This window comes from Eublepharis macularius, chromosome 11, assembly GCF_028583425.1.
Source record: "Eublepharis macularius isolate TG4126 chromosome 11, MPM_Emac_v1.0, whole genome shotgun sequence".
NCBI classification, from domain to species: Eukaryota; Metazoa; Chordata; class Lepidosauria; order Squamata; family Eublepharidae; genus Eublepharis; species Eublepharis macularius.
Window position 1 is genome coordinate 37,713,589 of NC_072800.1, and position 27,654 is coordinate 37,741,242.

The window sequence follows — 27,654 nt, forward strand, 5'->3', positions numbered from 1 at the left end:
ATAAAGACAGAGAGGGGAAGAAGGCACCTCCAAAAATGTAGGTGCAAAATTTTAGAAATTTTCTTTAAGTCTTCCTCTGTCCTTAAAAAGGTTCTTAGATTCAGCCACAATCAGAAAAAAATGAGAGTCCTAGCATCCCAACTTACAAAGCCACTAATGTTCTCTGGTATAATGGAACGCAAATGCATATTTCATGGTGAAAAAGGTGATTTCACCTCACCAGATAAAATAATAAAACGAAAAACTCTTTATTAAGTAGAGACCAGGATCAGTCTTAAAGAGTTATTTATTTAAACTGTTTATGTACCTTTCTTCCAAGCATATCAGGACCCAAGGCAAGTAACAACAACAACAACAACATTTATCTACTGCCCTTCAGGATGACTTAACACTCACTCAGAGCGGTTTACAAAGTATGTCATTATTATCCCCACAACAACAAACACCCTGTGGGGTGGGTGGGGCTGAGAGAGCTCCTAGAAGTTGTGACTGACCCAAGGTCACCCAGCTGGCTTCAAGTGGAGGAATCAAACCCAGTTCTCCTGATTAGAGTCCTGTGCTCTTAACCACTACACCAAACTGGATCTCAATATAAAAACAATTGGATAAAAATAAACATGAAAGCAACAGTTATAAAATACATTAAAATAATAAAAATAAAACATTAAAGCAACAGGTATAAAATACATTAAAATCATACTACAAACCAATCTAAAAATACCTTATGCCCCACTAGCAGAAAATCCCGCCCCCCCCCTTTTGCCCAGGTTTAGTTATCATGTTTGGCTAGACAGATGTGGGAAGGAAAGGACAACTCATGGAAATATGTATAATACTTAACGTGTTACTGTATATGATCTTAACAACAATCTGTAAGGTGGGTCAGTATTTTCACTCTATTGTAGATGGGGTGTTGAGTGATAGCGGCTTATGGCCATTTATTGAGTTACATGCAATGACATGATTGTAACTTGGGGATTTACTGATTCATTGCTGCCACTGCTACTCTTGTAAATACAACCAACTTTCTCTAGCATATTCAGATTTCCCTTTCCCTATCTTGCAATCCCTACTTCTCTTTAGCATCATTCTCACACTTCTACTTACTTGTTTCATCTAAACATGCAAGGACACATTTGTTCTGAAAACTTGGAATTTTGTATCTCATAGTAGTAATCATTTCATACCCATATTGCTATTCTGGTATGTTTTAACCAATGCTAAGGATCTTTCTGCATTCTATTAATAGTGTCATTTGAAGTCTAGCTCAGTTGAAACACTTGCAGAAGTCAAAGAAAATATGCTAAAACCAGTGGCTCATGTAGCTCAGAACTGTATGAATAGAAGCCAACAAAAGGGCATGGGTGTGTGCGTGTGCGGGGGGGGGGGGGGAGATTCCTTAAATTATTAAAAAAGCGATGAGCTAATAAGCTGATAGTCAATTTCACTTAAAAGCGCTTTAAAACAAAAAGTCCAATTCTATTCATATATACAATTAAAATCAAAGGAAACTGAATACAAAATCACATGCTGACAGCACAGGAAAATCAAGTTTCACTGTGCTGTCTTAAACAGTTTGTCAATTGAAAATGACTGGTTTCTCTGTTTTTGGGGATGCCACTTGAACACTTGTTTTGGTGAAAGCTTTATTTATAAACTTCCACATTACTAACCAGCGATTAGGTAGATCTCACCCATAATTTTTAAAAAAGTGTTATGGCTATATGTTGAGAAATTAAATTACCATTTAAAAATTCACTTAGCACTATTTGTGAGGATATGAAATTATTGAGAACACCAGACAGAACCAATGGTCTATCTAATCTAGCATCCTGCTTCCAATAGCAGCTAACCAGATTCTCAGAATGTCCTCACCTTCTACTAAACTGAAAAGCCCCAAACGCTTCAGCCCTTCCTTCAAAGAAAGGTGTTCCAACTGCTTGACCATTTTGGTTGCTATTCTTTATACCTTTTTTAGCTTAGAAGGCAGTATATTCTACTCATGCAGAGAACATAGTAGGATAGCTAGTTGATTACCATTCCAGAAGAAGGCCTATGAAAAATCATGGACTTTAAAAAAAAGTCTTAAATGTTGATAATTTGGACCTTTAATGGAATGTAGTAATTTTAAAAAGTCTTAGTGAACTCTCTAAAAGGTAAGTTGAAGTAAACAATTTCCAGGAGCACATATGTTCAAATGAATGCATTTGCCACAACAGAATATACTACTATACAATACTGACAAGAGTTCTCTGTGAAAATATATAGATCTTGAGGCTAGCTATGACAAACAATCTGATATAACATTCTGTACTCCTCTGAAAGAATTTCCTTTCTGCAAGATAACTGGCCCACTGACAGGGCAGGCTGGACAAGTAATATACACAAATATTAGGAACCTAATCACTTGAAGCCACACAGTATTTCAGCAAGGAAGGATCCAGACTTGCGAAACAAAGGATGAAGTAATCAACCCACAGAAAGCATACTGGAAGCCCTTGTTGAGTGGTTAATTTATGTAAAATCAATTTCATTAAAGCAGTGGTCTCTAGCCATTCTAGACCTGGGACCTACTGAGTTGGAAGCCCATGACAACAAGTCATGTGACTGATTCATGCACTAGAAAGAGAGAGCAGCCAAAGTGGACATCATAAAAGTCAAAGCCAGGACCATATGCAGCAGACCAAGTGAACCGAGGAAAAGAAAGACCAGCACCAGGGCAGTACTGCAGCAAGGCACAAACCAAGGGTTAGAGCCACAAAGAAATTCTATCCATCCCAGAGATCCCACCTTGCTGGCCTGCTGCAAAGGCAGGAAGCACAGTCTCTCTCTGCGCACAAGGTACTTCCAAAAGGCAGCAACTACAACTGGTGGTTTTATAGGGACTTCACAACTCAGCCAAAGGTCTTGATCCATGGCTTGAAGACCAATGCATTACTTTGAAAATTAAATGAGGCCAGAAGGCTGAAGAAATTACTTATGATATTTGAGATTCATTCGAAATGAATTTATGTAAAGGGGGTAAAACACATCTAATTTGGATAGGATTATATACATATAAAGAGTGGGAAAATATAAACATGTATGGTGGCTAGATCATAACAACTGTTGCATAATAACTCAGTTTTAATTGTTCATTCAATCAATACGGAGCCACAATTCAAAGGAAAACCAGTATGTCTCAGCCTATATCAAAAGCATATATAGACAAATGTGGATGCATCCAGGGAACAGTAGTTTAGCGCAAAAAAAGCCTTGAGATCTCTTTCAGGGCGATATTCCTTCTAAAATTATCAGAGTGGCAGAGATTCCTGCATTGCTTTTCTGATTTTGCTTTTGTTTAATAATCATGACCTTCAATGGCCTATTCGCTAAAGCAAATTTGCAAGGGCACATACCAATCCACTGCATTGTGAATACTGCCACAGGCAAAGGACCTCAGTTTATACTGTTTCCTAACATACGGAATCAAACATACCTTTGTTTAATAAAATAAAGCAGACTTGGGTAGACTGACTACACAGTTCTTTGGACCCTAGCTACCGATTTTAGACAAAACCATTAAATTACACTCAAAAAGTAATTAACTTTGAAGTTTTATAAGTTTATTAGCACATTACATTTCTCCATATATTTCAGTTGTATTTTTTCTAAGATTATTTTTTTTTGGTACTTGCCCCACAATCCTATTAGCACTTTCACAGAAACACTTCAGAGGAAAGACTGAAACTCAAAGCAAAACAAAATAACCAAAGCCCTTTCTGGGTGTCTTTTCTAAAAAGGTTTCACATTTGTCTGTAACACCAACACACTGCTGCTTAGTCCCATATACACTCCATGAATGTATATAATCCTTTAAAACTCTATCTCCCAAGATGCCCTCTGTAGCTCCATGACTTATGAAATACAATGTTCTCTGGTCCCATTACTGCATGGAAAATCTGCATGTGGATGTGTCCTAGACCTCATAGTCAATGATCTTCAATGGATCTTTTTAAAATTTCATTTGCTCAATAAAACACCATTGGGACAAAACATACACAGTATCTGTTTGAGAATTTACCATAATACAGCTCCAAAAGGTTACTAAATTTGCTCCATACCCTGGTAACTGAACCATTTGGGCACGACTCTCTCAACCATGTGGCTTCATTCAGACATGCCCTTGAGCTCAGATATGCCTTTCTCCCCTTGTACATGCCTTGGATATTGAAGACATCTTGGTTCCTGAGAAATGCAGTTTGTTGTAAAATCCAAACTGCATGATAATACAAACTCTGGTTTGTTTTCCTGACTACTTTATGGGCAAGAGAACAGTTTGTTATTAAGCTTGATTTGGTCACCACTGGATGCAGTTTCTCAAGAGGTTTTGCATATCCAAGTTGTGCACAAGGGGGACAGTAGCAAGCTCAAGAACTTCAGAAATTCACTCTTATAATGAACAAACCATTATTTGTTTCATCTGAATTAAGATTATTTTCCCCCTAACTCTTAACTTGAGCCACTGCAAAAACAAGCCTATCCCTTTCAGTGCTGCTGCATCTAGAGTCTGTATTTTTAGTGAACTTTACACTGATTACTCTGAACCTTTAACTTTACTGTATGTATATCTACAGTTAATAGCATGTTTAACTTCCAGCATATGCCATATCTACTTTAAAAGTTAAAATATATAGAATGAACTGCATTCTTTAGAAAAAAAATTTAATCCCTGTACATATGCAGATCATCACCAGCCTTCACATCCCAAACCGCTTAATTTAAGCTTGGATTAGGTTACATTCAAAATATTAAAGGCTGAAATGCACATAAGTCTTATTTAAATGTGTGTTTTTTTGTACAGCCTATAGGTGACAAGGAAAGGACAGGGACAGATAGCAAACATGTGTTTTTAAAGTGTGTAATTTCCCCCTGCACCCCAAAATAACCCTCATCTGCAAATAAGGTTATATCTAACCCCAATATTTTGACTCTATCCCCAGCAGCAGCAAATAAATCAGCAATTAAAGCAATGAAGCCTTGAACAAAATAAACAGCACACTAGGTAGCAAAAAACAAATTGTTCAAATATCTAGATATGGAAATTACCATTTTTACTCTCATGTGTCAAGCCTCTTATATCAGTCCATTCCTTGGTGTCCTGCCTGGCTATAATCCTGAACACACACAGAAATAGTTCACAAATTATATTTTAGTGGATGCATGGTACAGAGCTGCAAGTATGTGGCCCTTAAAAAGTATTACGACCTTTAAGTTAAATCAGCTACATGCCTTTATAAAGCCAGCAGAACCTGTAGTTTAAATGGATATAGCTGCTTCAAACATATGATATTAGACTAGCATTATTTCTTCAGACCAGCTGCAACTCTCCAGGGCCTGAGGCAGATGGCCTAATATTATTTATTATTATTTATGTCATTTATAATCCACCTTTCTCACTGAGACTCAAGGCGGATTACACAGTATGAGATTAGTACAATCAGTATCAAGTACATTTCAATACAGTATCAAGGACATTTCATAAACAATACCATAGGGTGAACAGATACAAGTTTTAAAGACATAGTATTAGCAAGAATCCAATACAGAGTAGGGAAAAATATTTCAGTGAAAATATATTTTTCACTGAAGATGCTGGAAGTTCAACCTGGGACCTTGTGCATCCAAATTACATGCTTAACCCCTAAGCTATGGGTGTTCTCAAAGTCTGTAAATCCCATAGGTGTGCAACATATATCTACTAAAACATATTATCAGAGGGCAAATGAGCACTCTTGCACAAATAAACCAAGTATTGGTCTGGTGGATAGGCAACTTTCTGAACCCTATATACTCTGCCTTAACACTTTAGAACGGAAGAAGTTGGGATATAAATGCAATCATATTTGCATCCTATGCTTTCTCCAAGAAGCTGAGGGTGGAATACATAACCTTATTCCATTTTATCTTCACAACAAGCATGTGGAGGCAAGTTAGGCTGACAGCAAATACAAGAATGACTGGCTCAAGGTCACTCAGTGAGCTACCTGATTGCACAAGGACCTGAAGGTGGATCTCCTTTGCTCAAGACCAACTTTCTGTTCCATGGCATTTCACTGGTGTGATTGTAATTGCACACCAATGTAATGAGTGAAATAGCTCTCGGAATATGTTCCCATAGGATTTTCTAACATGAGGCATGATCTTCTTGAATATATCAGTTCAATACATCCTGTTCTCATAAGAAATGTAGTATTCCACATGGTAGAAGTATCATGGGATTAATGCAGGCGATGCAACCCACATAGGCAAGACACACAACCCCTCACAACACTAAGTGGTGGGAGATGCTACTGAAACACCTCCAGAAATGTGCTACTAACACAGCATTAAAAGTACAGAAGTCTCTTATTCGGAAATAACCTTGCGAGCTCTGACAGCACACAGTCTTTCAAGTCAGAAAGTATAAATTTAAAACCAAAAAATGCAGCAAAAGCACAGAAAACACTTATAAGCATGTGGAAACCGACACTAAGCCTGTACATGTCTCTGTAATTTGACCAAGATCAGACGTGAAATCTACAAATATGTTTTTTTTTAACGAGGTAGGCACAGAAGAATGTGATGGTTAAATTATACACATGTACTGATAGACATGTTGACTTGGAAGCAAACCAGATTCCCAAGAGAAGCCACACTGCAAAGAGAAATGGCACTGCAGTAACAAAAGTTTTTATATCAAAAAAGCAGGATTTGAGTCCAGAGGCACCTTAGAGACAAACAAAATTTTCATGGTATAAGCTTTCGGGAGTCAAAACTCCCTTCTTGAGGTTCAGTATAAAATACTTATAATCCTGAAAATCTTGGTCTCTAAGGTGCCCCTGTATTCAAATCCTGCTGTTCTACTGCAGGCCAACAAGACTTCCTACCTGAAACTACATTTTAAAAAACATCCACATTTCAGTAAAGTTTTACTTTCTTTCCGTTTCATTCTAAAGCCACAAGTACCTTTTTTGCGCTCCTTTGCAACTTTCTCGCTTACCTCTCATGCCCCAAACCACATTTTGCAGATCCTCCCCAGAGGGCTGTGCGCGTGTGTATTAACACAGCGCAGTTCATAAACTAGCTTGCTGGCCAAGCCAAAACACCGCGCGAGCGAAACGCTAGTTTTAGCCTCTGCTGGGATTGTACTGATTTCCCCGAACGCTCTCAATAAGATCGCAGGGTTGGCTTTGCAGATACTCCTTCCGTGCCACAACAGCGCCGAGACCTCACGGCGAGGAAAGGTGAATCCACCTGTAATACGGCTCGCGGCCGCTCCCCTCCCCACTTCTTTGCCAGCGTCCCATCAGCAGTCTCTGACAAGGAGGCTCCCCCCTCCACCCCCAAAGCTCCCTCGCCCCCCTCCTCTCACGCACGCCCGTCGCCTCTGCCGCAGCGGCGAGAAGAGCGGGCGCTGCACAAGTTTGCAGAACGAGCACACGGGCGAGACTCCCGCGGCCTCCGCTGCCCCGCCTCAGACAGCGAGGGGTTTGGGGGGGCCCTTTCCCCGTATAGATTAAAGCACAGTTAGAAGAAGCCCCCTCAGCAGCGCCCGTCGACCCTGGCCGCCTCAACCCGCAGAAAGGCAACTCTGCACCGTCTCCTCCACCAACCGCCCCGCGGGGCTCTTGCTCGGCTCTTCCCCTCCAAGTTCTCCGCCCGTCCTCTGTTCGCCTGACTTTGCACCAGCAGCGCCTCGGCAGCGCCGGGCCTCCCTCCTCCCGACGGGCCCCGCAAGGCCCCTCTTCCCTGCCCTCCCCCCGCCATACATTCAATGTCCGGGTCTCCGTCGCCCCGAGCGCATCCACCAGCGGGGCTCCCCGGCCCAGGCTAGACTCTTCTTACCAGGGGTCGAACTCGTGTATGATGCTCTCGAAGCGGATGACGGCGAAGAGCCTGGAGCTGAAACCGGCCAGCCAGGCCAGGAAGAGGATGGTGAAGGAGAGCAGCGACTGCCAGCCCGCCGGCTGCGACAGGCCCCCCGACAGGCCGCCCCCGCCGCCCGCCGCCGCGCCTCTGCTGTTGGCCAGCGCTTGGGAGCCGCCGCCGGCGGAGTTCGACGAGGAGGCGGAGGAAGAGGCGGCGGCACCGGGCTTGTGCTTGTGGTCGGGGGCTGAGTGTTCCGCCATGTTGCTCCGCGGGCTCCTCGCTGTCTCTCCGCCTCACGCGCGGACGGGCGGGCAAAGCAGGGGAGGAGGAGGGGCAGAGTCCGCCCCGTTCCCTCCAAGCGCTTCGGAAGCGGGTTGGAGGCGGCCGCGCCGGCTCCTCGCAACCCCTTCACTGGCGGCGGTCGCAGCCTCCCGCCTCCTCCCCCGCCTCCTTCTTCGGAGCGACCCACGAACTGCCGCCCGAGGCCGCCGCCAACATCCCAGTGCGGCGCCAGGCAGAGGGACGGGCGCGAGACCTGACCCGCGCGCGCACGCGAGATGGGGGGAGAGGGAGGAGCGCCGAGAAAAAAAACCGCGAGAGGCTTCCGTTAGGCGGCTGAGGAGACCAGCGAAGGAGTTGGGGAGGGGAGGTGCTACAACGTGAGGGGGGAAAGGAGCGCGCGCTCAGGCGTCAGGGGGCGGGAGGCTGATGGAAGGGGAGGGGCCAAGAGGCTTTTTTTTTTTTAAAGTTTGACCACCAGAGCAACTGACAACAGTTACGGTGAACAGAAGCAAGGCTACCTAAGGGGCGGGCTATAATGGGCGAAGGTTTCTCCGCCCCCCGTCTTTCTGTCAGGAACTCCCTACCGACCTGTCAGAGAGCGACAGGTACTTCACGAGAGTGGCTCTAGCGCCTATCAGGGTCGAGAGGTGTAGGGCCCAGATAAAAGCTCCGGGGCGGGCTTTACCGGCTTTCACCAATGAGGACGGGCGGTGTTAAGTGGAAAGATGGGATTGGCGAAAGTTTTCGCCATTGACGTTCGGGCTAAGAGAGGTGAGGGTGGGGCTTTTTTAATGTCACGTGAGGTGAACGTTGCTCTCTCTCTCTCTCTCTCTCTCTCTCTCTCTCAGGCGCGAGTGTTTTAGCAAGGAGTTGCGGCGGCTCTTCCGCTGAGGAAATCTGATGAGGTTTATTGCATGCTGGGGCTTGTAGTCCCGGTGGGTGCTCCCGGAGTCTGTGAAGCTCTTCTGTTGTTTTGATAGCAGGTTCGTCTCTAGAAGGAATAGACTGGAGAGCTCAGAAGCCTTCTTTGAAATTCTGAAAGGCATTGCCTTGGTAAATGTAAAAGGCAAATTGAAGAGCACTCTGAAACAGACTGACTTGAAAGTAAGCGGATCCCACGGTCCTTGTGTGAAAGTGGAGACGAGCTGCGGTAAAGCAAATCAGTTGAGGTCGCCAAGCTCCAGCTGGAGCCCGGAGATCCGCTGGAATTACGACTGATCTCCAGACTAGAGACATCAGTTTTCCTGGAAGAAAGGACAGATTCAGGGGGTCGACTCTTGGCATTATACCCTGCTGAGGTCCCTTCCCTCTCCAAATCCCACCCTATCCAGCCTCTAGTCCACCCCCAATTTCCAGGAATTTTCCAAACTGGAATTGACAGCCCTAAAAAGTCAGCCGAAACTCAGTTCAGATGACAGACATGCTGATGGCAAATAGTTTTAGATGGGTAGCCCTGTTAGTCTGTAAAAGAAGAGGTAGATGGCCCAACCCTGCTAGAAGTCATTGCATAGTGATTTCTGTGGAATAAATTTTTAAAAAGGGATCTGTTTTGTGACTGTTCTGGGGGGAGGGAGTTGTACTTATGAAAGAGCAGGTTTAAAATTGTGCTTCTGTGTCCTGAGAGGCTCTGTACTCAAGACATTACATGGGGATGCTCAAGTGAAAGATCTTGCACTTGTTCTCCCATTGTGGATACACATGTGCTGCTAGGGAGACAAGTATACTTGAATATAAGACCAGGGCAGGCATGCCCATGGAGGCCAGGTAGGCGGTGGCCTTGGGCGCGAGGGAACTGGAGGGGCGCCGGAGAGGGTGTTGGGGGCTGAGGCGCGCAGCGAAGCTGGCATGACTGGGCTGCAGCTACTGCTGTAGCCAGCCAGCCCCGTGCTGCCGCCGCCACCGCCACCATATGCCCCAGCCGGCGCAGCCTCTGTGCGCCGCCCCAGCAGCGGCTCGGGGCTTCTGCGCCCGGCTGGGGCGCGTGGTGGCGGCGGCAGCATGGGGCTGGCTTGCGTGCTCCTCCGCTCCCACATGCCCCGGCCGGGCGCAGAAGCCGTGAGCCGCTGCTGGGGCAGCGCATGGAGCAGCCTCCGTGCGCCGCCCCAGCAGTGGCTCGGGGCTTCTGCGCCCAGCTGGGGCACGTGGCAGCGGCATGGGGCTGGCTGGCTGCAGCTACTGCTGCAGCCAGCCATGCCAGCTCTGCTGTGCGCTCCTCCGCCCCCACACGCCCCAGCTGGGCGCAGAAGCTGCGAGCAGCTGCTGGGGCGGCGTGCGGAGCACAGAGAAGCTTCCGCGCGCCGCCCCATCCATCTTGCACTGCATGATGATGTGATGTCATCACGCAGTCAGAGGTGTGCGCACGCACAGCACGCGTGCTCGTGGCTGCGGGCGCCAGAAACTCTGGCGCCGGCCCTGTATAAGACCACACAAAGTAAGTCACTTGAGCCGTCCCTGATCATTCATCCGGAGGAGTTAGCCATGTTAGTCTGTAGCTGCAAAATAGTAAATACTCCAGTAGCACCTTTAAGACTAACCATAAGCCTTTATTGTAGCTTATGTTACAATAAAGTTGGTTAGTCTTAAAGGTGCTTCTGGAGTATTTACTATTTTGAGCATCCCCGTGTAAGATGTCTTGTGTAGAGAGACTCTGAGAAACATGTGGCTGAGACTTCTAGGAGTGCCACCTTCTAACAGTTCAAGCTGATTCATCCCTTGCCAGTGGCCAGGTTACTCCTCTGTTGTGTCAGCTGCACTGATTTATTTCCAGGCCAAGTTCAAGGTTCTGATGTTGGCTTGATGCCCAATATGACTTGAAACCACTGTATGTAAAGAACTACACCTTTTCATAGGCATTCACTCATCTGTGAGTTGATGTTGTTTGGTACCCTGCTCTGCATATCTTCTATGAAGGAAGTGAGTAGAATGGCTGTCTACAGCGATAAATGAAGAAGAGGATAAGAGCTTTTAAAAAAAAGAACAAATAAGGTAGAAACAGGACAAAATTTGCACATGACATTTTACATTCATAGAAGCAAATTCACTCATAATTACTATAATTTAAATAGAAGTATGACTCATCATAGTGCCAGCGCTGTCTGTGGCAGCAGACAGAGGTCAGTTCCTTGAGTGACAGCCTGTCACGCAAATGTTTACAAAAAACTTTTCCAGAGAAAACCAATGCACTTTGGCCTTTAGAAAGCTGGCAAAAACCTTCATCTTCAGGAAGGCCTTTTGACAGTCTGTTATGACACAAGCAGCTGTTTTTATTCTGTCGTTTGTTTTATTACTGTTAACTATCTGACATGCTGCATGATTGCTTTTAATGTGGTTTCATTAGTTAGAGAATCACTATAATTCAGGTATTTACTAGCAGTCAGTGTGTTGGGAAACCACAAATGGCAGTGCTCCTAAGGAAGATACATGACAATAATAATAACAACAACATTCGATTTATATACTGCCCTTCAGGATGACTTAACGCCCACTCAGAGTGGTTTACAAAGTATGTTGTTATCCCCACCACAACAATCACCTTTAATTTGAGAACTCCAAGCACATATGTTGTTCAGTTATTTCTTTTGTACAGGTTTAGGGGATTCCTGTGCTGTAATTGGGGAGAGCTGTCAATCCCCAAGCCTTGGCAACCATAATATTTTCCTGCATCCCAGTCTTATTCCATAGAAGCAGATGGAGCACTTATAGGGCACACAGAGGATTATCATGTATTCTCTTTTAAACTGGCCTGCGTGACTATTTGTGTGCATGTTAAATCATCAAGCTCAACGCTAGGAGTAATAACAATATAAACCCGTCTCCTTTCTCCCACCCTGCACTCAAAGGTATTGTAGTTTGAAGAAAGGCCTTTTTCCATAAACAGAAGGCACTGCCATTTTGTAGTCTGTATTTGAGAGCTGATATATGTTTGTTATATTATGGAGAAATAACTGCATTTGTCTGTTACAGCAGGGAGAAAATAACCAAAAATGAGTCTTGTGGCATTTTAAAGATTAACAGACTTATTGTGCCATACACTAGTGACTCATACCTGAATGCAGGGCTGCTAACCAGTCAGAATGTTACAAACTTGGCTAAGATTTTTCTGTGTTGAGCAGTTGCCAGAATGATGTTTCTGACATCTTTCATATTCATAGAGAGAAATCTTGACTGTCTTCTGCCCTAAATCTTATCTCATTTCTGTTTTTTTCTTAGAAAAAATAAAAAAAGACTTTAATAATGTATTTAATAAAATATAAAACCGTTTGTAGAAAGCCTGTGCGCTTGTTTCTTATTCAGCTCCTTTGGACTGACAGACCATGGTAGAGTGGAATTATTGGGGTTGTGACTTTGCTGTGGGCTATGGGCTAGGCAAAGTATTGCATGGATTGATTAGGAGATACTAGAGATTTAAGTTCTTTAAAAATCCCCCTTAGAACAGGAAAGGGGAGAATAAAACATTGAGATAAGCTGGGCACCAAGATAAAGAGGAGAAGCCAAAAATAATGGATGCCTTGCTTTGGAAGGGAGAGCTTGCTCAAGCTGATGATTTGTAGGAACAGGCTTAAAAAATACTTTGATATCCAATGATAATAGGGAGGGGGCGGTTCAGCGTTGCATGGATCAGAGCACTGCAGCCCATTACAATTCCTGTAATGACCCATTCCTACACAGCAAGCTCTTATGAGGCATAAGTTACATTTGGGGCAGTGGGACTGAATTATTTCCTGCCAGCTACTGGCAGCAGTTCAGTTGATCCTTTAATGAATCGTTTCCTGATCTTGTTTCCTTCCCCTTTCCATGCTCCGGAAGATACATGCTCACCCAGTACATCCTGCCAGGTGTTGGTTCCCCACAATTGGCCACTTTCCCCTGTATTTTTCTTCTCTGTCATCCAGCCTGTCCTTTGCTGGATCCCTTCAGTTTTCCTCTTGAGCTGGTGTCTGCATTAAGTGTTTTGAAAAGGGAAGTGAGTGATTGCCAGTCCTCTTTTCTGTACTAAGTTGGGCATCTTTTCAGAAGGCCTAGCCTCTCTCTGGCAGGAGCTATTGGAGCAGTCCTCTGACCCCTTTGCTAATTCATTCATTTTTCTCTTTGCAATTCTTTCATTTACCCTCCTTTTTTGTAAGTGATTGTTCTCTTAGCACACTAATGAAAACAAAATTATGAGATCATACTTTCTCATTCTCCTCTTACAATTTGGCTTTGGAAGGGAACATTTCTTGATCTTTCTTCCGCCGTTCTTTGCAATGTCTGCTGTTTAAAATATGGCAAGAGATTGAGTGGCAGAACACTTTAAAACGACAGAGGTGACAGGAAGTGGCAGAAACTTCCAGTGTTGTCATTCTCCTGCCAGGTACATAAGTTGCTCTTTGTCAATCCAAACCAGACATCCAAAGTTTTTAAAATTGCCAAAATCTTGGCCATGGAAAAAGACAAGAGGACAACAGAGATAACTTTCAGTTGGATAATAATATCTTCTGTGTTCTCTGTTATAACCATATGAATCAAGTATGGCAACTCTAGATAACACAGCTAGAATGGATAGGACCCTAGTTATTAAATAAAAGTGTAGTAGCTAGAAAACATTTCAAACAGGTAGAAGCTTAAAGGAAATGCCATGAATGTAGCAGAAGTTATGCTGGTCTTGTTTGTGTGGCAGACACCTTATAAGTACAAGCATTTGCTTTTCATCATGACTGAAATGGCATTGTGGCCCATAAAACATTGTGTGGAGACTTGGATCAGGTATGCCAAGTAAATATCTGTGCCGTAAAGAACCAATGCATTTGAAAACTTTGATTCTGTATACTGAAGAGAAACTTAGCTAACACTTTTGGGCAAATATACCACTTTTTCCCAAGTGTCTACATTTAATCAGATGATTCTTTGAGCTAAGTAGATGCTAATTACTTTGTTGATACTTCTCTGTCCAGTAAGTCCTGTAACAGCAAGGTGGCAAGGAACAGTAGAAATGAGGTAGCTGTGCAGCCATGGTATCTGGTCACCTATTTGTAAAATTAGGCCTTTGTTGATCATAATGACACAAATTCCCAAATAGCAATACACATGTGGAAAGTCGTTTATGTTATTTGTCTTAACAGACCTCTCTGGTTGGAACATCAGCTTATTTTTACTGGTAGAGTGCCCCTGAATAGAAGCTTCCAGAAAACCAACATTTTCACCTTCATTCCATGACACGGGATCTTTTCTCCACTGCAAAGTTGACCTTGACTCTTTCCATTATCTGAAGACATAGTCCTTGCATGGCACATGTGGTTAGTGGCAGATCGGTACAAGCTATCTGTGGCATTACTGCAATGTGCACAAATCCTCTGTTTGGTGGAATTTGTACTCTTTTACCAGAAGGGATTTTAGATTTCCTCTCCTAATTTATGTCATTCAAATTTATTGTTATTGGCAGTGCTGAAGAAATGGAGCTTTTAACCAGTCTTATGTAGTTTGAGCTAGAACAGGAGAGCTATTTGCCCTGTTTTTGTTATGACACAGAAAAAAACCCCCAGCCTTTTTTCTTGCAAGGGAGTGAAAATATATAGATAAGATAGCCTTTAAAAAGACTCAATTTCTTCAAGATTCTCTGCAAAGATACAACAGATCTCACAGCTGCTACATCTCTCAGGAAATTTGACATAAGATGGTATATGGAAGAAAAATATCCCACTTATGTCAGGATTACTATAACCTCAATACCTTAAATGAGAGAAAGCAAGAGAAATATATCAGTGCACCGGTCTTTAAGACTTAAGAAAATTGGGTCAGTAGATAGATGATTCTGACATATCCAGAATTTGTGGGGTTTGGAAGAATAGACTATAACCTGAATCAGGCATACTACTTTTCTAGCAGTATGTAAGTTTTTTTTTTAAAAAAATGAATACATAATGGTTAAAAGTAAAATTCGGTGTAAAAAGGAATATACAAACATTCACACCTTTTAGTATGATGCAGCAGCTTGGTCATGGAGCCTGTGGTTGCTTTTCTGTTCCATTATTATACGTGGACGGTTTTAACACGCCATGCCCAGCAAAACTTGTCTGACAATTCTTGGAGCGGTGCTCGTCTTCAGTGACTCAGCAGTGGCCGTTCTCCAAACAGTAATGATGGTGCTCAGATGACGTTATGGTTCTTTTTTTCCCCCTGCCTCAACATTATTCTATTTACTGACTGAGATCAAAGCTCAAGGAGAGTTTTTATCAGTGTAGAAAAAAAATTATTAGGGTTACAGGGAGTGGAATGGAATGATTCTTTTGAATCCTGTCAAAAAAGAGAGCTACCTGCTCCTCACTGCCCCGGATAACAAACCAGGCTGCTGCCAATTCTAAATTGTTTGGCAGTCAGAATTCAGAATCCTTCAGCAGCAGGATAAAAAAAATGGCAGTAAAATGACATCCCCATTAAAAGCTTACAATTTTCAGGCAGCCTTATCCACCAGCCAATTAAGAGGCAATATTTGGATTTAACTGGTTCTGGATAAGTCTATAAACATTCAGCGCTGTAAGGCCTCTCTGTATTCTGTGAGCTGTTCAAATTGTATTGTGACATTAAGCATATTAGGCTTCAGAGTGTGATCGATCAAGTTCCATATCTGGAGCCTGGCATATTTCTCAGACACCAGTAGTTAAAATTGAAAAATACTGATGGGGTCATTGACTGCATCCTTCAGCTAGTGAAACATATATCTTTTACTGGTAGATAGGACTTGATGGATTGATACAGCCAAACCTTTGAAAACACAACTTGATAAGAAGCAATGTGAGTCCCATGTTATCCTGGTACATTTCTGTCAACCCCTTTCTAAGATTTAAAATGCTGAGGTACATATTTTAATCAGGGTCTCTTTTTGTTTTTGTTTTGTAATGTTAAGAGATTTACAGATGAAGAGGATTTCCCCCCAGAGATTAATACAATTTCTTAAATACACTGCAGCAAGTGTTTCAGATCCTAGAATATGGTTTATGTAACACTCTGCCTGGGAATTAATATAAGCTATCCGTTCAAAATCCAGCAGTTTTGGTTGTGATCTCGGATCTGTTGCCAGCGTCTTGTCTCTAGGCAAATGATGGAGGAAGAGAACCTCTCTGCAGAGTAGATGTCTCTGGGTTAAGTTAGGCATCTTGTTTGCATACCAACATTTGCCTATTCCAGATGCTTTAAAAGGTTGGTGATGTGGTTTCTCTTGTTCTCCCAAGCATTTTTCCACTATGCAAAAACAGCACATGGGGTGGTGGGGTGGGGAGTTTTCCCATTTCTGCTTCCACACGTGCACAAAATACCTCCACGTGGAGCAGACAAAATGGGAAAACTCCCCCCCCCCACACACACACGGTTTTTGAACGGGGGCAGGGAGAGAAGCTTGGGAGAAAGGCAGGAACTCTCCCTACCCCAGTGACAGCTTTCTGAGCCCATTTGGGCTCTCCTTTTTAAATAAAAGCCATTCCCCAAAGCTGTTGTGCAACTGCACAGAGCACGGCTTGGCTCTGTGGCGAACTCATGAAAGAAGTAACATTTAAAGTGACCCTTAGGGTATAGTGCTGTTTAAGACTACACTGCTATGTATTTTAGCACAACCTATAGTGGTGTTATCTCATATTTAGAACTTGTGACATGCTTTCCATTAAGGTTGTGGAATAAAGGGTGCACTTTTAAAATGTGTCCATAATTTGTCATAATCTAATCACTTTGGGTTAAGGTTGATTAAGTTTGGACATTTGGGCTCAGAGTTTTCCATCCTAGTAATAGAGTGTCTTTAGTACATTAACTAATTCAGGCAGAAAAATTTCTGAAGATCATGTATAGTTAATGTCAGCAAAGAATGTTCACGCTTGAAAAATTGCCTTGTCAAGTTTTCTTCAACTCTTTTCCGTTATGAGGTTTGTAGACTTGATTTTCTAGCCCTGAGGGACAAGAGGTTATTTTACCGGATATTATTTTCAGTGTATTATAGTGATTAGTAATTTGAATCATGTTGCCTATTTTGGGGTTTTTCTAGCTGCCCTTTGATATTCAACTAACCAGCACTACTGTGTTAATGAGTATGTCGAAACTGTAAGAAGGATCTCTTGCATACAAAGTGATTCAGCAACACAAACCTGAAACTTCTGTGCTTGGAGAAGTATAATTTAAATGGGTTATAAATATATCAAAGTGATCAAAATACTCCTTGGAATAAAATTCAGCCATGATTAAAATTGAAATGAATCTCTGATTTGAATTTACTAATCTAGACACTGTACTAGCATCAACTGAAATGCACAGGAGTTGAATCACATCACGAAAATTAATAACCTCCAAACTATTGATTTCATATAGCAAATGGACTGAATGTGTTGTCTGTTTTAAAATGTTTCATAATGCTCATCTGTCATTTATTATCACATTGAGAGCAGTAAATCACATTCCAGAACCAAATCTGCATCTACCCTATATAAAGCAGTGAAGTGTCACAATTATTCTTGCCTTGTAAATAGAGCTTGTATTCTGCAAGCATAGCTACTTTCCTGGCTGCTGCTGAGATTCCCTTTCCCCCCCAATAGAACCATTGATGGAGACCGGGGGAAAGCCAGTTCACACTATGGAAGATGCAGGTTCTGTCTGTGGTTCCCATCCTATGTAACTGTCAGGTACGAGTTTGGGTTGTCTTCATTTCCCATGAATGTGGTGCCCAGTTTGGATCGGGGCTGCAGTGTGTGTGAAAAAGGGACTTAAGCCTTCTCCCCACCTGGTGCCAGTTTCTTGACCTGAAACATTTCTGGGGGAGTCACTATTTAGCCTGTTTGGGTAGCTCATGTATCCCAAAAAACACATGGTTTCCCCCAATGGGTCAAATAGAACTCTCTAGTGTTTCAGGTCAGGAAAATGGTGCAGGAGGAAGTTTGAAGCCTCATCTCCATGCATTTCATGGTCCTGATTAGGGCTGTGCTATTCAGGTTTCGCTTTGGGTAAAGTTACCCGAAACAGACCCGATTCGGCAAGCCTCGGCATTCCCGAGGCAGGGTCAGCATGCTGGCCCCGATTCGGGAATGCCAAAGCTAAGCTTACCGAAGCAATTCAGGTCACTTTGGTAAGCTCCGGGGCTTGTTTAAAGGGCCCCGCCGCTGCTTGTTTAAAGGGCCCCGCCGCTGTTTAGAACTTTGGTTTGTTTAATTTAACTTGAAATACTAAAACAATTAGCATAATTGGCATATTAAAACTATTTTAAAGTACACAAAATAATGCACAAAAGCAGAATAAATTAATTGAATAAAACTAGCCTGTCAGCCTATAGCATACAGGCCCTTTAAAACAGAAGGGCTGTCCCATTTCCTTAAAGTAAGAAAATGGCACTAATGATGAAGTTCATCTACAAATAAGATCCTGCAGGCAGTTGCCAGAACTAAAGAGATTCTTTCCACCACCCTCACTAACTCTGCGTCACTCTCAGCAATGAAAGGGGCTAACTGGAGCAAGGAGAATGTATGTTTATGTATTTTAAACCTTATGATCACAGTAATTACTGGGGGATATATGTATTCAAATTACCATATTTCCTGAAAAAGAATATGAACCTGAATTTATTAATGACTCCCCTAAAAAGATTACATATTAAGGTTTTTTAAAAAAAATTACTGTACATAATTGCAATGTGTATGCGTGTTTGATGCCCCCTTTTCTTCTTGATGATATGTGGAAAGACCCTAGTCTTCCTTTCAAATAAACAGGCTTGGACATATGTTTGGGCTCCGTGTTGAACTTCCTTCAAACACAAAATAATGCTCGTGAGGAGGCCTCCCTCCTGCTTCCTATCCTGACCACTTGTTAATAACTCTGCAGAAGGGCTGTGCCTCTTTACTCGACCCCCTCCTTATATCCACCCCCCCTAGCATTATGTGTGGTATGGCTTGACAGGAATTCCTTTTGCAAATGCTTAGAGCAGAGATGTTCTCAGTAGAACTTTTGTCTATGTGTAGTAAGGCGAGTTTGATAGTTTTGCTTAGAATGGGCTTGTATTCTACAGACTCTCTAAATGTATTTAGAGAATGTCCTGAGACTCCCGACAAATAAATCCGACAAATCAATTAAATAGGGAGTCAGCAGACATGGGTTTAAATTCAGGGACCCCGTCACTTTATTTATTTATTTATTTATTAGACTTATAGGCCGCTCTCCCTGCAGTGCAGGCTCAGAGCGGATGTAGCGTGGCCCTCTGTTATTAAATGAATGTGATTAAGGAGGAACTTGGCCTAGTGATGCTCTCTCAATCTAACCTAATCTCACAGGGCAGTTATGATTATAAAATGGACAAGGGGAGTACCATACTGCTCTGGGCTCATTGGAGGAAGGAAGGAGAAAATGTGATGTGTAGATATGCAACGTCCTTTTCATTGCAGGGTATGAACCTAGACCCATAGATCAGAACAATTGCTGATGTTCTAATGCCACTCCCTTGGACTGAAATTTCTTCTTAACATAAGGACCGCTATAACTACATTGCATGGGATGTTCTTATGAGTATCTGTTCGGGAAAACAGTTGCCTCAACAGAACCTGAAACTCTTCCCGGCCCCCGCCTCCCCTGGGGGATCCTTGGGTTCTCCTTGTGTGCCTTCTATCCATTGAGCTAAGGACATTTAGAATGGAACTCCTTTTCTCTGGCTGGGATCCAGCAAGTTTTTCAGATGTTGAAAAAGGGAGGAATGGGTCTTTTTTGGCCACCAGAAAGTCTGTGCTGGGGGATCATGGGACCTGCATGGACAAAAGCCCAATGTGATTAGACTTATTATGAGGAGAACTGGGCATGAGTAAGGGCGGGGGGAAGCTACGTGGAGCCAACTGTTCCTTTCCTATCTAGGCCTGGCTGCTAGTAGTTGTTCACTGCATGTCATGACTGGTTTGGGCTGAGCTAGGCTGGACTAAGACTGCAGGTGGCGATGGCAGGATTCAGGTCTGGGAAGCCTGTTCTGCTGCTCAGGGCACCGGGGAATATTGCTCTGTCAGCCAGGTGAAAGGCCAAGCTCCCAATCGTTATATCACACATGGTCAACTCAGAGACCTCTTCCAAATATAAAACATCCAATGCAGGTTTTAAAAATCAAGTTAATCCTTGCAAGTTCCTTTGGATGTTTAAACAAGTGTTTTTTCAATTTCCACCAATTCCCCCCTCAGGACTTGTGAGAACCCTGGAAAAAGGTCCTGGTACTCTCTCTCATATATATATACACATATACAGAGAGACACTCTCTCTCTCTCTCTCTCTCTCACACACACACACACGCACACACGCACACACACACACACACACACACACTCTCTCTCTCTCATATATCTATCTATCTCCCTCTCTCTCTCTCTCTCTCTCTCTCTCACACACACACACACACACGTACGTATGGGTCTGACAGCTAACATGAAATTTCCCTGAAGCTCTCCAGGGGACTGCAAACAAACACCTGCTTGTAAATACCTGAGCTTCAACTGCTGGATATGAGGGGGAGAGCTTTTTTCAGTCTCAATAGCGTGTTCACCCAGAAATTCACAATTTGTTATGTTGTCTCTTTTTAGACTTTTCTGTTTGTTAGTGCCAATTGTAAATGCAAGATGCAGGAGGTTAATGGTCCCTTTTTCTTTCGAGAATACTCTGATAGCCTCTATATAAAAAGTTCCAAACAATTGGTCAATAGTACTAATCAAGGCATTAGCAACTTAACTATCAGTCTTAATTTGCTGAGCTCATTCCATTTGTGTCTCCTTGTGAGGGCTTCTGCTTCTAGAGAAGATAGTGACCTTTCCCCTCTTGATGCATAATATGAATAGCATGTTCACATTTTGTGATGACACTCTATTTTGTTACAGTCGCTTGAACTAGGAAACACAGTTTTGATTCCTTTTGTGAGGGTTCAGTTCAACTGCTGCATGCTTCTTCTTGTCTAGCATGCTCATTTAGGATGTATTTCCTACATTTTGAAAGCTTCCACCTGGAACATGTGAGAAGACATGTGGTACAGACCTCTTGTGGAATTCTACTATCTCAGAATCTTTCTTTCGATTGTTTATTTAGAAGGATACATGTATCAGTCTGGCTACAAGTGGAAAGCTTCTGTACTTTGAAGAAGATGTAGGATATAGGTACATGAAAAGACTACACCTTTCATGGATATTTTAACTGGCTATTATTCCTTTACCAGGAGACTTCACAGGGCTGTTATCTCCAGCATGAAAGCTATGGGCACTTGCTTGCTTCTGGTGTCTTGGGGACACCAAAGGGTCTTGAATGGAAATGCAGCACCATACCTTGGGTTGCCAGCACTTGGGGAAACTCCTGTCAGGTGGTGCCCCTGTCACCACAAGTGCGTGAGCATGCAAAGTGTGCGTGCTCCTAGGACCACATGATGACATCACTTCTGGGAAATGATGTCATTGCACAGGGTGAAGCTGCCCCCCAGGAGCGCTCCCACAATTCAGGCCACAGCTCTCCCGTCAGTGTGACAGCCGCCTGGGCTGCTGCCATCAGCTTTGCACACCCAGTGAGCTGGCCGCCCTGTTGGCACAGCAGGCAGCTAGAGTGGTGCAGGCGGCCTCCCAGCTCTCCCACAGAGCCGCCCATATTGCTGCTACCAGCTCTGCATGCTCCCAGCCAGCAGCCGTGCCTGGCTCCCTCTCTTTGGCGGCACCCGGGGCATGCAACCCCCCGCTCCCACTAAATACGGCCCTGTGGAAATGGAGTAAAATAAAAGATGTTTGGATTGTTCCCTACCAACTGACTGAGCAACAAAGGACTGAGCTTATTGTGAGCATGCTTGTCACAGCTGTGTGCTCCTGGTTTGATAATAGATCCTTTCTTGTCTCTGTTCTTGGATACCTTTATTGGGGTCATGCAGGCAACAAACACTTCCCTTTCTCTGGTAACTGAAAACCATCATCTCTTCCCCAAAGCAAAGGGCTAGTTCTGCCCTCCTCTGTGGCAGCCATTTTGGGGCATTGCCCACTACCCTGCCTCAAGATTCCAGCAATACCTACAGACGGCACAAGGTTCACAAGGTTGTATGTTTGAAGAGTATTTGTAGAAAATGTGTCCAGTTCCATGTGGGTTATTTTCCCCATTTAAGTTTGTTGCTGTTGGAAATGCCTTTTTCCTCCTTCTGCACAGTATTGTGGCCCATTTGTACACTTACCAGGGATCCCCTAGCTTTTCATCTATTTTTCCCAAACCTGCTTTGCTGTGAAGTTTTGGGGGAAATCACAGCAAAGCCTGGAGGGCTGCTGTTTGAGTGAGAAAGTTTGGATTTTCCTGGTTCTGTTCACATTACAGTCATCTTCCTGCTATCATTTTCGCAGGGGCATTTCCTCCCCCTGGCACCAGGGTAGTTTTAAAAAAATCAGAAATAGAATATTGTTAAAACATTACAACAATCTGAATATCAGATTCTTTGAATTCTCCACTTCCACTTTTTAAAAAATGTGGTGCCAACTCCTTTTTGTTGTGGAGATATAAAAGGAAAGGCATATCACTGCAACAAAAGGAGCTATACATTTTTTATAAATTTAAGTTGGGAATTCAGAGAATCAGATACACAGATTGTTATATAACAAAACACAAGCGCCAATTTTATAAGCAGAATCCCCCTGAAAAAGTCCTGGTACCTCATCCAGGGAGTGGAAATGACTGCTCTCAGGAGACTGGACAAAGAAAATACTAGGAAACTTACAATGTGGAAGCTCCTTTGCTGCTGCACTGTATCAGCAGCCATGCCACCAATGGGGAAAACACACGTCTGTTCCTGTGTGGAAAACACCTACTTCTTCAGGGAGCGTTTAACCTGACAAGCAATGCATGTAAAATATCCAGTTGGCATGGATCCTATGCATGTCTCTCATAGCAACATGAAGTGAACCACCACCAACCCCCACAACGGGTGAAGCACATATTACACATGGAGTGCAAAGATCAGAAACCCTGAAGTGCGATCCATCTGGACATGCCCTTTACTGAACGTCTGGATGACTCTGACAAAAATAAATAAATCCGATATGGCTGTCAGTTCTAAGCTGAAGAGGGTACATCATTTCCCATCTTTCTGCAGGGCCAGCAGGTTAAGAGTTAACTACTCCTGACCTGTATTCGCACATGAAGGCTTATTGAATGCATCTTCCTTTAATGCAACAGAAAAAGATAGTTATTAACCCAGTCACAGATGAGCTGCAAGCACTTTATGCCTTTGCTACTGGTCATCACAGCTAGGAGACCATGAAAGCTGAATACTAAGTGCCGGGAAGGAGAGCCTCTCTCACATAATGCTTTTATTTTAGTCAAGATGGAAGAACGTTACAGAAGATCAGCCAGATTCTCAAGAGTATTATAAGCACTTGTTGCCAGCATAATACAATTACGTTCTGGAGTCCTACAGAGACTCCTAAAAAATTCTGAAAGACAAGGTCAAACCCTGAGAGCTTCCAGGTATGCAGTGCAGAATCACATTAATTTATGATCGCAGGGTTCTCTCCCCTCTCTTCTCACCCGGCTCTCCTGTATCCATTACTGATAAGGGTAGTCTTAGGAACCATATTTCTCATTAAGATTAAAAAGTATGATTTGAGTATTTTAGTCTCTTCATCTATCTTATCCTCTAATTACCCTTTCGTTTGACGCTGTTATTATTATAACATCTAATCTCTTAGATGGGGAGACAACCATTACCTTGGGTCTCAAAGTCAAGAAGGCAAAATATCACTGGCATTGAAACAGCTGTGTCTATCAAGTTTGCCTAAAATATACTCTTGGTACCTATTTGAACTATTAAACCATAACCTCCGTTCACAGCCTTTGAGAATTGCACCCCCCCCCGATTTTGCCCCACCCACCTTGTCACATTTTAGTAAATTACCTATACTTATGCTCCATTTCACTGAGGCAGTGTTATGCAAATCACGTTTATGCCTTGCTTAATTGGGAAATGGAATGCGAGGGAAGCCATTTCAATATTACAAACAATGAATATTTAAATTGTTCTGAAATGCATCTCGTTGCGCTTACGTGCCTATTAAGAAATGTCAAGTTTGGATACGTTGCTTGTTTGTTTCAAGTGGCGTCATGTGGGCGCTCAGGTATGCCCTCAAGGATTTTCAGAATTTTCTTGAGTTGTAAATGACATTCCATTACTGTGGTGTCTTGTTAATTTCATTACAGTCCTCATGAAGCATAGGGGCACACTTTCTCTGGACATTTAAAAACACTTTTTATAATGAAACACAGGAACTGTAGATGCCCTGTTTAGACTGGGATTGTGACGTCCAAGAGAGCACCTGAACTCCTTTTACCCTGCATCATTCATATATCGACAGGGACATTTGAGGTCAAGAAAATGGTGGCTGAAACCGTCTTCTCTCTGCCTTGCTGCCCTAATCTCAGTTGAGCCCCTGCACATCTGCTATTTAGAAAATGCTTGGAAACTTCTAACAGAACTTCCAGCATCTTTGTCTAGTTTGACCCTTATGTCCCTTGTTTGACTTCAAAGCATATTTTCCTGCAAGGCACTAAAAGCATCATTAATGCACTCTCATGCACGTATGAGCGTGAATTATGGTTGCATGAGACTCAAAACAGAAAAGGGCTGGGTTTTTTTTAATATACTGGGTGTATTCTAGCTAAAATAAGTTTTACTTCTGCATTACCGACACAGGAAAAGCAAAAAGTATTTTGGGCGTAATAATTTCCCCTCCTGGTATTGGTGGATAGGCTTGCAATTTGCTCACAGAAATCAGGAGAAAGAGTTTTTTCCCTCTGTAATAGCCTACAAACCACTCAGAGAAATCTAGAACTAGAATGCTAATGCTGATTCCACACATTTGTGGGAAAAGGCAATCCCGCTACGGAAGTGTGAGTGTGTGGGATGGGATGGAGCAGGAAACGGCATCCTCATGCAGTGTCTCCATACCATTTACTTCTGATCCTGTCCCCACTTCTGCCCTTTCTTCTTTTCCTCTGCTGTATCACTCCTGCAGCAATTATTATACTTGGCCCAGGAACCCCCATTTGAAGGCAGAGCTGAACACTATTCCCTCTCCATATTGGCTACAAGATACTCTGTACACAGCCAATACAGAGGGTGGAGCTTAGCTGTTTCTGGAAGCTTCCACCCAACACCTTGCTCATTGTGAGCATAATACTCAGGCATCCTGGGGCTGTCTCTTTAGAGCCAAGTCAAAAGATAGCCTCTTTTGATTTGGTTCATCAGGGAAAGTGTGGAGTAGCTGAGGGAGGCTTCTTGAAACAGTGGGATAGCCTGGGGAAAATATCCCTCTACAGGTCTTGGAGATGTGGAACCCACTGTTTAGTACTCAAAGTATGTCCATGATATAAAGGCACAGATGGTGTGAACAGAACTTTATGTGGCCATAAGACTATATGCATGTAATTCCTATGATCGTCTTCGTCCTTCTGTGCAGCCCCACATTGGGACTGCGCAGGCGCAGGCCAGCCGCGGAAAAGATTTTTCTAGCTCTAAGAGATGTGAGGGGGACGTTCGGATCCACCGCGCATGCGCGCCGGTGTTCCCGCCAATTTTGAATGCATATATATCCGAACGTCCCCGGCATTCCCTCAGTTCCTTTTTCGCCGCCGTCGAAAAGGTTCTTATTGTCTAGCGTTCGTTTCAAGCGTCTCTTCGGAGTTTTGGATCGTTTCTTCTGCTGGTCGGTATTTTCCCCTTGTCATCTGTCGGGAGATACCGTTCATTATGTCGCAGACATCTTTGTTTAAAAAGTGTCATAAATGCGGCACTAAGATGACCCATTCGGACGGCCATGAGCTCTGCCTCATCTGCCTGGGCGAGGGGCATGTTGTCGAGCGCTGCTCCATTTGTATGTCCTTCACTCCGAAGGCAAGGAGTGATCGGAAGGCCAGGCTCCGTGCCTTCTTGTGGGATGCCAACCTTCTCCCCCCCAAGCCGTCAGGCTCTTCGGGAGATAGGCCGCGCTCCGCCGCTCCGTCACCGGCGCCGTCTCGTAAGTCGCCAGAGCCGCTCCCCTCGGAACCGACGGGGCAACCCGTTCCGGAGGCCCGTCCTGATTCCGGTTCCGGGGATCGTCCTTCGAGCCGGAAGGCCAAGAAGCGTTCCGCGCCCAAGCCGAAGTCCTCCTCCAAGCCTTCGGTTCGGGAGGCTGTTTCGGAGCCCCCGTCCAAGAAGGCCAAGGCGAAGTCGAGGGCCAAGGACCGTGCATTGTCCCCAGCTCCGACTGTGCTGCCTGGTTCTCCGGCCGAACCAGTCCTGATACCCGACGATGTGGTGAGTCTCCACACCCCGTCGCCTCCTTGCACGCCTCCTCCGTCGGTTCCCGAGGAATTTGTGCCGTTTCCGCCTTTCCCGGATCCGTTCCAATCTTTTGAGCGCTCCCTGCCGTCCGCCCCGGCGCCTTCAGAGGCCTCCGTTCCACTGCCGTCTACCTCGTCGGTTCCGATGCCTCTTCGCTGGCCTGCCCCGGTGCCTGCTCCTCTGCCCCCTTGCCAGCCGGTCGCGGGGGTTGGGAACATGACCTCCTGGCAGGATTTTGTGGCGTGGTTCCAGCAGTCGCTGCCCTTCCTGCAACATCCGTCGGTTCCGATGGTCTCCGTTCCGGCACAGCCAGTCGGGCTCCCAGCACCCGCTCCTCCACCTCCGGGCTTGCCTCTGCGACCGCCGGTTCCTGCAACTTATCCGTCGGCCCCGACCGCTCACCGGTCTTCGGTTCCGACGCAAACCTCGCCGGAGTTTTCGGATTCCGAGGATGATGAAGGTCTGGCGTCACCGTCGGAGTGCTCTTCAGACGCGGCCTCGGATCCTTCCCCGGATGACACCGTGGGTGGGCCCCGCTCATCGTCCCCGAATGACGATTACAGGCTATTCTCCGAACAAATGGTGCGGATGGCCGCCGCGCTGGAGATAGACGTCTCCTCCACGACCGCCAAGCCCAAGAGTAAGCTGCTGGAGGCGCTGTATTCCGGGTCCCCCGCGTCGGTGGCGTTTCCCCCTGTGGAGGATTTTGTTGATAACGCTCTCGCGCTCTGGCAGGCGCCGGCGTCCCTGTCCGCGACGGCAAAGAAGGTGGAACGGTACTACCGTTTAAAGCAAGATGATTGCCCGTACCTCTTCAATCACCCGAAACCCTCGTCGATCGTGGCTGAGGAGGGTCAGGCTCGGTTCCGTTCCGGTTCCTCGTCGGCCCCGGCGGACCGAGAAGGCAGAAAGCTGGATGGCGTGGGCAGGAAACTCTACTCATCCGCGTCTCTGGGATTCCGTATTGCCAACTTCCAGGCCATAATGGGATCCTATAATCTATTCCTGTGGAAGAGGCTGTCCTCTTACCTCTCCGACCTCCCGGAGGATCGCCGCCACCTGGTTAAGGCCCTCCAAGCCGAGGCCGTGAAGCTGTCAAAACAGCAAATGACAGCTGGCAAGGACGCCGCCGACTCTGCAGCGCGAGCGATGGCAACTTCGGTGGTCCTGCGTCGGCACGCCTG

At 44.5% G+C, this 27,654-nt stretch overlaps 1 protein-coding gene across 1 annotated transcript in view; it reads right to left on the minus strand.

Moving 5' to 3' along the window:
* The window catches only part of STT3B (STT3 oligosaccharyltransferase complex catalytic subunit B), a 48,630-nt gene extending 40,107 nt beyond the window's left edge, over nucleotides 1-8,523 (minus strand). Inside the window, exon 1 of the mRNA XM_054991055.1 lies at nucleotides 7,867-8,523. Within this exon, the coding sequence (XP_054847030.1) occupies nucleotides 7,867-8,150 (284 nt within the window). The 5' untranslated portion in view covers nucleotides 8,151-8,523. The remainder of the gene's footprint in view (nucleotides 1-7,866) is intronic.
* Between the last annotated feature and the right edge of the window lie 19,131 nt (nucleotides 8,524-27,654).